Source organism: Phaseolus vulgaris, chromosome 7, assembly GCF_051622355.1.
Source record: "Phaseolus vulgaris cultivar YP4 chromosome 7, ASM5162235v1, whole genome shotgun sequence".
NCBI lineage: Eukaryota > Viridiplantae > Streptophyta > Magnoliopsida > Fabales > Fabaceae > Phaseolus > Phaseolus vulgaris.
Window position 1 is genome coordinate 53435307 of NC_143504.1, and position 11190 is coordinate 53446496.

Below are 11190 nucleotides of genomic sequence, written 5' to 3' on the forward strand. Positions count from 1 at the left end.
AATATAAAAATAAATAAAAAGAAGGTCCCCATTAGACTTAGTGACGTTATCAGAGTTGAACGACGACGTATCTTCATCTTAATAGACAAAATAGAATTCTAAGGAGGCGACGGCGTCGTTACAGCAAGGATGGGTTCCCCCGTGTTTGGTTTGGGAATTGTGATTTGCGAGCATGTGTTTGGCAATTTCGTGGAAAAAGCGCGTGAATCTCTGACAAGCTCCAAACTTTTAGATCAAAGTGCCACGTGGTATGTGTCGATGAGTGCACGCGTAAATCTGGTGACGTGTCGGTAAAACACGAAAACTTTGCTTTTTATGGGTTGTATTGTGTTGTGGAGGATGGCACTGTGCGTCACGGGTAATATCGGTTGCTACTAAACGCCACACGACACCCGTCACACATTAACATTTTCCTTGTTCAAAACGCATGTTTTAAACAATGACCATCTATAACTCAAATTTCTTTTTGGCATCTCTTTTCTTTTATTTATCGTTGAGTTAAAATAATTTTCAATCTTTACAATAACAAAAAACGTCCATAAAACAAATAAAAGTACCTAGGCTATCATAACATTTCCACTATAAAATGTAGTCACGGAGATAAATAAAATTATGTGAAAATTGCGTCAAAAATATTATCATTTTTTATATTAATACAGATTGAGAGTGGTCTTTTTAGTTTAATATTTTTTATACCTTAAGCGACTATTTCCTTTCCTCTAAAAAAAACATTCTCTTTAAATTCAAAATTTTAAAAAAAAACAATTAAGTATCTCTTTATTGATCATACCAAAGAAAATAATGTTAAAATATTTATTAAATAAGTTCCATAAATATCATGTTTTTTTCGAAGGATGGTGATACTTTAACATCACAAAAAGTAACCAGATATAATTCACATATATTATTTTAATTATATATTTTTTAATTAAAAATATTATTATATTATTATAATTGATTATCAAGCGTATATTGTTTAATATTCGAGTGGTAAAAGAAAAATTTTCTTTTTATAAACTCTACATGTATAAACAAAATTACTCTACATGTATAAACAAAATTACTCTAGATAGTACTTGAGATTGGTTGTAACAATTGTTGTAGCTATCAATTGTCCGGTTGTTCCCTTACTTCTCATTACTTTTTCATACTTTAAGATTCATTTTCCTTAATTTCCTAACATTCGGTTAGGAGTTAACCTGCAAGTAAGTACTTTGTGTTAAGAGTGTATAGTGGAACTGATCAAAATTGTATCGTACTCCTTTATAAAATATTTATTTATAGTGTTTAGTCACGAGTCATTTGTTGTGACTGACCGAATCTATCAAATATCAGTGTTAATTGATTTTTAGGGAGGTTTTCTGATTTACAGACAGGTATATTTGGATAATATCTTCAATAAATTAGTGTTAACTGATTTTTCGAGGTGTCACCCGAATTGGATGGGATATGACCATGATTTATAGATAATTTCCATAACTGTGAAAATTTTATATAAATAAAAAATTTAGTTATCTAGAATTTATTTTAAATACCATTATCTAAATAATACTTTTTTTTCTCCTTTCTTTTGTCTATAAATTTGACTTCATCCTCCCATTATGTTAATTATTAAAGACCACTTTTAGATTTCTAGCCATGATGAGAGTAAAATTTTCTAATTTTTTTTTTTTTAGAGTAAATTCCTTTTTATTATTTTTAGTAAGTTTTTATGATCAAATTAATTAATAGTTATACTATTAGAAAAGGATAAGTATTTTACTATTTTTATAAAATTCATAAGTGAAAACTGATCACGTGTATACTATAAATTAATCTTATAGAAGATTATGTCTAGTAATCCTATAGAAGATTATTTATAGTAATGTTATAGATGATACTTGACGTGAGATCTTTCACCATTATGAGTTTTATATGATTAATTATTAATATATATTTAATTTAATATTAAAATAAAACAAATTTAAAAGTGCTAACTTTCCATTCTAATATTTTAGTGACCAAAATCCATTGAAAAGCATAGCATTAGCATTAAATTTTCAATAACTATATTAATTGTGGAAGTAGTTACAGAGGTTGACTCTATAGCGGCAAAACCGGTGGTGGCAAACTTATTTATTCCAATCAAACCTAATAAGTTCCTCAACCGTAAGGACATTCAATAGTTTGGTTATCGTCGTGACATCAAAGAAAATCATAAATACATGAAAAAAATATAGTTTTCCATTTTATGATTCAGCGAATTTAAAATACGTAATATTTTTTTTTATATTTAATTAATATTGTTTGTCGCAGCAAATATTTACAGATAAATTTTGAAGAAAAATATGAGTATATATATATATGTGATGACGGTAATATTTTATTTTAATGTACATTTTTTAAATATACCAAAAAACGTACTTTTTTTTATCCTAATTTTAAATAATATTAGAATTGAATTAACAATATCCCATTTTTATTTTAACTTTTTTTATTTAAATTACAGATTTCATATGCTGTAGTCCTTACATCTAATGTTATAAACTCGTAATTTGGAGATGGATGGAAAAGGTTTGAAAACTCGTAACTCAAAAGATTGTAACTCGATTAAAAAAGTTATTATTCGAGTTTATTAAAAAAGTTAGTACTGTACATAAGATAATTAAAATATATTCATAATTTATTAAATAATTAGTGTTATATTCATAATTTATTAAATAATTAGTGTTATTGATATTGGATAGTTATGGTGGAAGAGGTTGTGACAGAGATAAAATAAAATTATCGTGAATTACAATAAATATAATGTTTTTAAATGGGCCAAGAATAAATCTAACAAAACCAAATTTTAAGGAGGTTTTAAACTTTTAATTCTTAATTAGTTTTAACTACTGATATAGCCACACAGCATATTTAAATTTTATTTGAATAATTAGAGATTTGGGGTTTATTGGGCCAACGGCCCAAATTTATTAGGTTTTTCAAAATTAGGTTTAGGATCTTCATCTTCTTCCTGCGCCGGACGGTCCCTTCTTCATTTTCCGCAGCCGTGCGCAGTGGCAGAGGTAGCGCGAAGGCGGAGGCAGCGCGAGCAGCGTGTGCGGTGGTGTGCAGAGACGGAGGCAGCTAAACGCAGCGCGGGCAGCGGCGGCGAAACGGCGAGAACAAGCGACTTTAAAACGGCGCGACAGAGGTACAAGTTAGGGTTTCTGGATTTCAAATTAGGGTTTTATTGGGTTTAGGGTTTTTTTTTGTTTTTGGGCCGCGTCATGGATCGCGAGGCCCATGGATCGTCCGATCCAGCCCTTCGATCGCCGGATCGCTCCGATCCGGTGAGACAAGTTTGACGTCCATTTGAGGGGTGTGCAGTTGCCAAGATCTGTGTCCCTCATTCTTTCCTTAGTTTGAACCATGCCATTATTCTGATTTTTTATTCTCTGGCATTCTGTGTGCTGGACAGAACCTACAAACTGATCCTATTCACTAATTCCAGTTACCCTGAAGATAACTGTATAAGCATTGGCTAATAACAATGAGCAGCTCTGCTGCGGGAACCTCATCAAAACCAAGAGCAGCTTCCTCACAACCATCGGAAACTTCATCCAAGCGCAAAAGGGGAGTTTTCCAAAAAGAATGTAAGAATTCTTGTTCTAAATTTTTAACATTTTACTCTACTGTTCTCTCATTCCTAATAATGTTCCTTTTTCTGGTTACGTTAGTGCAGCACATGATGTATGGCTTTGGAGATGATCCTAATGTGAGTGTTAAGTGTTAACCCTTACCCTCCTACGCATGTCCCTGTGTACACATAATTTGCATTGTATTGTCTTCATTATGTAACATTTAACAATATTTTTGTTTTCTTGTAATTTAAAGAATTATGTCTATTAACTTGAACTTTTATTGTTTTTGCTGCTTCAATTAGCCACTTCCTGAAAGTGTGACTCTTATGGAGGACATTGTTGTGGAATATGTCACAGAACTGGTAATATTCCTAACTTTTAAATTGTTCAATTCCGTCTGAGTGAGCTAGTTAGCTTGGTTGTTCTTATGCATAATTTGCGTGTCAGGTTCATAAAGCCCAAGATATTGGATCTCAAAGGGGGAAGCTATCAGTTGAGGATTTCCTCTATTTGATTCGCAAGGTATTCTTTGTTAAAAAAATTGCAAATAATGATTATGAAGATTAAAAGTTAGGTTTAGTTAACAGCTTCTGAAGGATCATGAAGTATTACCAACAAATCTAAATGTCAGTAAGTACCATAGATTGTAGAAGTAGCACCCTACTGACATAGCAGAGTTTAATTTTGTGGTTCCTTAAAGTCTTAAACATGCACTGGCAGAAACGCTTCCTGCATGAACGTTACCTCACCATTTTTCATTAACTTGAGCAAACGTAGCGTGATATTATAAAAAACTAATTAAGACTAACTCGTAATCTTTGTTTAAATAGTGAAGGAATAAATGACTTCAGTCCTTGGGTGGTTGGTACTGACAACTGATTACCCAGCAACCTTATGGACAACCTTTGAAATTGTCGTATACTAACAAAAAAAACCCTGAAAAGTTGCTGCCTCGTAGAGTAGATTTTGAGCTAACATGGCTTTTGGCTGTCATAAGACGACAGAGTTCACACTACCATCATTTCTGTTTTATTGTTTGTCTAATACCCAAATCGATAACCGTATATACTGCAGGATTTGCCGAAACTTAACCGCTGTACAGAACTACTGTCTATGAATGAAGAGCTGAAACAAGCAAGAAAGGTTTTTGAATCAGACGAAGAGAAACTGAGGAAGGTTTTTGAGGTTGACGAGACAGTGGAAGGATGAATAATGTAGATTACTGAAATGCACTAATGTTGGTTGTAATATGTTTAGCTTTTCTGAAGATGCTCCTAACCCTTGATCGAATTATATTTTATTTTTATCTTCTTGCTTGAATTTAACGTGCACATGCCAATAAATAATTTTCTGTCTTTTTTACGCCCATATTTTTTTGTAGTTTTAGGAAAAAAATATTTTCTTAAAGCAATCAAGATGTAAGAAAAGAATAATTATTTCTTCGAAAATAATTTTATTCAACTCGATCATGATAGTTAGATAAGATTTTGATCGTTCAGACTTTTAAAAATGATTTTCACACGGAAAATGTGGTTTTTTTTATACCTTATAGACAATGATTTTTGAAATATTATTATGCTTGTTGAAGTTAAGAAAAACTTAGTTTTCTGAGAACTATGAATATTTTTACGAGAGAGAAGTAAAAGTTTCATTACTATCGTAATTAAGCGAAAAATGGCTTTAGGTTTTATAAAATAGTACTTTTGAAATCTTAAAAACTCTTGGCACATTCTCCCTGCACCCAACACATTCTAACTGGCACCCAATCACTTAATAGGAAAAGATGAATATACCCTTAATGAAATTCTGAAAACTATAATTGTGATATGCACCCAATCACCTACACCAATCCTATTCTTCTGTTCTTCCATTCCATTGTGCCTGCCGCAGCCACCGTAAGCCACTGTGTTGTGCAGCCACCGTAAGCAAGCTTGTTGTCCAACCACCGTGAGCGACATTCTTCTCCATTCTTCTGCACCCACCGTGACCTCCATTGTCGCAGGCAGAGCACCAAATTCGAAGGTACGTCATGCTTCCAGATATTTTTATCCATAAGTGAGTGAGAGTTGTGGATATTTTTATCCGCAAGTGACTTTTGAGAGGTGCGGATATTTTTATCCGTAAGGGAATTTGGGGTCTGGATATTTTTATCCGTAAGTTTGTTTTGACTTACGGATATTTTTATCCGGAATATAGTTGGATCCGGATATTTTTATCCGTAGGCACAACTGTGGCTGGCTTCTGGATATTTTTATCCGTAGGCACAACTGTGACTTCCGGATATTTTTATCCGTAAGCAACGATCAGTTTCGGATATTTTTATCCATAAGCAACGAGCAATTCTGGATATTTTTATCCGTAAATGAAGAAAACAAGGGCATTTTAGGAATTTTAAAAGTGTGTCGGGTGCCGGTCACAATTGATCGGGTGCAGGAAGCAATTTCCAAAACTCTTTTGTTTAAGGGCCGAAAACAGACGGGTTTTAAACTTTAAAACACAAGTGATTTATGTTTAAGATTTCGAAAGTTAAGTTATAATTATAAAAAGAAATACTTCCATATTAAAAGATACTTAAAAAAAAATCTTTAAAAATTCTCAAATTAGTTTTTAAAATAATCATTTATTCTTATTGTTATTTTATTTTCAAAAGTTTATAGAAAAGTTATTTTTTCAGAAAGGATTTTTCCTATATAAGTAATTTTTCTTTTATAAAATTTAACCAAGACAATAATTTTTTTTTTTTCAGTATGAAGTAAATGTTTAGTTGAAATTATATTTTTTGTTTTAAAAGCTAGTTATATTTTATATAGCCAAAAGTTGCTAAAAATAATTAAGATTTTGATTGATGTTTTTAAATGCTTTAATAAATATATTAAATGGGCTCTAAATTTCCAAAATAACAGTGATATACTTGTAGTTATGTAATATAAACAAAAGGATTTGTCTACAATCGATGCTGCCTACCTTACATAAACGAACAAAATTCGAGATATCTTGCGTTTTTAAAGAGTTTTTTTTTTTTTTTTCATTTAGGTGTTCAATGGGAATGTTTAATGGTAACACTTGATTTTGTTAATATTTTTATATATTTATTGTATTTTTTAACCACTTTTACTTTTTTAATTTTTAGCACACTTGCATTTTCCGTAATAAATAAAAGTTGGAACAAATCTTGTATAAAAAACAGTATTTTCAGCTAAATTTTTTATATACATCATATCCTGAACTTTGGAGTTTTGATGAAAACAATTGGATCATGAAGATTGGAAGTGTTTAATTAAAAGAAAAAAAGAATCTATCTAAGTTGCTGAATACAGAAACCATTAAATGCAGGAAGACAATCTAGAATAATATCTTGTTGTAACAGATTTTTGGAGGACCCAATTTTTGTTGTAGCTTAGGTCCATTTATAGTGATTCAGATCTTTATAAATTGGGAATAACTGAAGAGAAAACTGGTAGATAGATAACTTCACATTTACGTTTTAGTTTGTACAGTTTAGTTAGTTATCTGTTTTTTCAATTCTTCATTTTTCTATCTTCCTTATCTCGCGTTTTCTCATATGCTCTTTATGTTTTATATTCTAATAGTTTTTTTTCTTCTCTAAATTTACATTTGAAAGATGATTGAATCCTTCAAATGGATACCATTTCAAATGAATACGAAAATTTGTTAAGCAATGTTCTTTTCAAAGTAGTTTTCTTCTTTTAAACCATTTTAGAAAATATACAAATCAATTGGTAGTGCATTTTTTTTTCATTAAACAATGAATTCAGATATGAGTTTTTTACATTCAAGGTTAAAGATATTAAAGATAATTTGACCATAATTTTCGTTTACTATTTTGCATTTCTCGAATAATATTTTCTTCTCTTTATTGTAATTCCTTCGAATTCTGCATTTACATTTAAGCTTATGCGTTTAATTAATTTCAATTTTAGTTCATTTCCATTACAATTTTAATTTTAGTTATGTTATGTTTTCGATTACAAGCTTTACTTTTTTTTCACTGGACAATCTATTCTTATTGTTTACAGTTTTCTTTCTTTGAAGAATTTTACCATTTTATTTTAATTTCTATTGTTTACAGTTTCTTTCATTTACAATTTTTCTAATACATATTATGTTTTTTGTTTCATCACTACTGTAATTTTAGTTTCTGTCCATTTAATTCCATTTTTTATTTATATTTCTAGTTTTTATTTAGCTTTTTTGTACAGTTTTGATTTGATTTTAGTTTCCATATTTCAATTGTTGGTAGAGGGTTTAATAGACAATTGTCATTAGATAGTCTACTTTGTTATTTTTTTATTTTAAACTTCATCCAAATCCCAATCTTAATTAATGAAGGAAGAATATCAAACCATGAATTCAATTAACATATGTTCTTAGGATTTGACTTATGTTAATCTCTATATTACATTAAAAAGAGAAACTTAGTGTTTGTTTCATAAACTTGTTGGCACGAAAAAGTTTTATTAGTTAACCATAACGAAAAATAATTACATAAAAGTCAAAGTGGTTCATAGATTTAGGAAAATAAGTTTTAATTTTCAACCCCACCAAATGTTTACAAGCGGTTTATATTAAATAAAGTACATTTTTTTAAAAGATAAATGATAATTATTTGAAATATTCATTTGGAGTACTCAAGCAAAAATAACCTAAAAATATATAAGTTTTTATTAAACTAATACAACAAGTCTGTGCTTGACATAGGTGAAAAAAAAGGAAACTATCAATTAAAAAAAATGTTCATCATCTTAAAATAAAAGGAGGCCAAAATGTCAATTGGATATGGTATTTTATCATGATAGAAATCTTGAAACAATTTTGATAGGTGTTGAACAAAATAATTTTTGTTATGTAAATTTCGAATATTTAAAACCTATAGAAAGACTATATACAATGAAAAGGAAACTTTCTGATTTTTCATTTAAAACTTAACTATACAAAACAATATATATATATATATATATATATATATATATAAATTTAAAGAATTCATTGATAAATGAAGTTGAGACTTAATCTATTTTTAGTATTTTTTATCATCTTTTATATTTTATTTTCTATTCAAACAGACACAAATCCTTATATACTTTATTGTTATTTCTTACAAACAACTTTTGAACATTGTTTGATTAGATTCACAATTGAATTCGTTGAGAGACGACTTTAGGTCAACTGACTCTATTTATACTATCATTGGTGTTATACCATCTAGCACTATGTTACACAGTAAAAATTGGAACTATTTTGATTTGGTTGAGGAACAATAATGATCAATCATGTGAACACTTTTTTAGACATAAAGAAAGATTACATAGTGTTGTATTGTTTGATAGACATAACACTTGTTTCTTACATGATTTGTTGTTAAAATTATTCGTCTTACAAATGATGCATGAATCATATTATATGTTTTAAAATTTTCAATGCTTAAAATCATAATTATAGAATGTTTGGATTTTTTCTTAATAGATATTTCACTTGTCTTGATCACGTGATTATTGGAATTTTGACCATAATCTATTTATCATGTTATGGCTTTCAGCTTTCAATTAATGAATAAATAAATTCTTTCAACTTTTACATTTATCATGTAAAAATTGTTTAAAAAAATAATAACAAATTCATGAAATAATAAAATTAAATAGTAAAATGTGTGTTGAGAAAGTCTCAATCGTTACAATGCAAATATTTTCTTATGTGCGTCTCTTATTTGAATTCGGTCTCCGATCTCTCTCGAATCTTATTCTTCGATCTCTCCCATGTCTTAGTCTTCGGCCTCGGTCAGAATGGAGGATACCTGCAAAAGGTACCCGACGCTTAAGTCAGTGCTCTATTATCATTGGTTGGAGTAATAAATGCTATGAAAATGTGTACATTTGTCTTGTCTTTGAATGTATATTTATAGTGTCAATGTGTTCCTTTACTATTGGGCATGGTTTACCGAATTAAAATTAGTATTAGACATGTATTTTATATAATGATTATGTTAAACATATCATTCAATAGTACTTTTCGATTTTCTGAGATGTATCGACTATAGAGGATTCGACCATACCATTAGAGTACCAAATGATGTATACCGACATGCAAATATCAATTAATAATCTAAAATAGAAAATACAATATAAAGAATAGAAATTAATGTAACTAAATTATGAAATATTTAACTTGATTATATGTACGTAAATAAAATATATTTTTAAAATTAAAATATAAAAAATATAATAATCTTAATATATTAACTTAACTTATCTTAATCTTAAAACGGTATCATTTTAAAAGTATCTCTAATAAAGCTAAAATTAAATATGTACATTTTGTAATTATTAAACAAAGGTTGAGAATTAATAATTTTGCTTCTACAGTAATATATCTGTTTTTTATTTATTTATTAATTAATATATAACTAATAATGATTTAAAGATTTATTAGTACATTTACTATTTTAACCTTCTCGAAGATACAACTTTACTTTTATATGTAATATTTTTTATTGACTTTCATTCCTGACTTACTTTTTTATACATCTTCAAGTTTTTTAAAATGAAATTTATTCTTTTATATTATGATATTCCGTTTGAGTCTTTTTAAATATGAGAAAGTAGTAATGTGATGTTTACATTATTTTTATCTGTATGATGTGAAGTGAGAAAGTGATATTTTGATACAAATATAGGAAGTTACTTTGTATTTATGTAAAATGGCAATGGCGATGTTCAGAAGTTTAAGTTCCATTTTTTGCATCTGAGTTGAGGACAGACAAAAAATGGCATTGTTGCGGGAGAGAGTAGAGTCTGGTAGTGATGGGTCAGAGAGATGAGTACTAAAAAATCATTACTTTGGTGGCCCTAGTGATTAGGGAAGGTTGTGCACAACCACGACCATAACTCAGACACACAGTTCCAATCATGCCAACCATTTGTTTGATTTTTCTAGTGCAGTTGTCAATATACTCTATTTTTTTTATTAACAAAAAATAATAATATTAAAGTAAAACATTTAAGGAATGTTAAAACTCATATACTTTATAAAAATATACATAAAAAAGAGTAAGAAAAAAATATTTCTTATTTTCTTGTATATAATATATATATATATATATATATATATATATTTATCTCCAAATTACAATTCAATTAGGTAGAATTCATTAATCATGAGATTTTATAATTTATTAAATTAATTATATATAATTGTGTATAATATCACACAATATCATATAATAGTTGTATATAATAATGAAGTATAATTTGATAATTTTTTTTTTTTAATAAATCTAATTAACATAACATGTTTTTTTTATCAATAATATATATATAAAAAAAATATTTAAGAGATACTGAAACTCTATTACAAATTTTAACATTCAACAAACATAGTATAAAATATATTTCCCGTGAAAATAAAATTATGGAAGGGTGAAATAATTGGGTAAAATGTCTTTGGGGGTGAGCTCTCCAATTCCATGTGAAAAACATGAACTATAGATATGATGAAAATGAAGATGAAGGAGCGGTTGATGGTGACATATTTGGTTTTCCAGTTGAGGCATAGTTTCTGATGGTAAAAC

At 28.7% G+C, this 11190-nt stretch overlaps 1 protein-coding gene across 4 annotated transcripts; it reads left to right on the plus strand.

Moving 5' to 3' along the window:
• Positions 1-2792: 2792 nt before the first annotated feature.
• On the plus strand, positions 2793-4925 carry TAF13 (TBP-associated factor 13). Of its 4 annotated transcripts, none has more exons than XM_068637407.1 (6): positions 2793-3175; positions 3443-3617; positions 3702-3739; positions 3908-3967; positions 4053-4127; positions 4680-4925. In XM_068637407.1, exons 2-6 carry the CDS (start codon positions 3515-3517, stop codon positions 4812-4814), a joined length of 411 nt encoding a protein of 136 aa, XP_068493508.1. In that variant the 5' UTR covers positions 2793-3175; positions 3443-3514; the 3' UTR covers positions 4815-4925. The 4 variants fall into 4 exon arrangements, with proteins under 4 accessions (XP_068493508.1, XP_068493507.1, XP_090160562.1 ...); XM_068637406.1 differs by having other exon boundaries at positions 2903-3175; positions 3476-3617; XM_090304436.1 differs by having other exon boundaries at positions 2905-3175; positions 3476-3617; positions 3707-3739.
• Positions 4926-11190: the final 6265 nt, after the last annotated feature.

What these genes read in the sequence shown, in the direction of transcription:
- TAF13 (XM_068637407.1), top strand. Translation starts at nt 3,515, where the DNA reads ATGAGCAGCTCTGCTGCGGGAACCTCATCAAAACCAAGAGCAGCTTCC. An exon ending in GGGAGTTTTCCAAAAAGAAT is followed by an intron (nt 3,618 to 3,701) that starts GTAAGAATTCTT and finishes TGGTTACGTTAG; the next exon opens with TGCAGCACATGATGTATGGC. An exon ending in GCTTTGGAGATGATCCTAAT is followed by an intron (nt 3,740 to 3,907) that starts GTGAGTGTTAAG and finishes TGCTTCAATTAG; the next exon opens with CCACTTCCTGAAAGTGTGAC.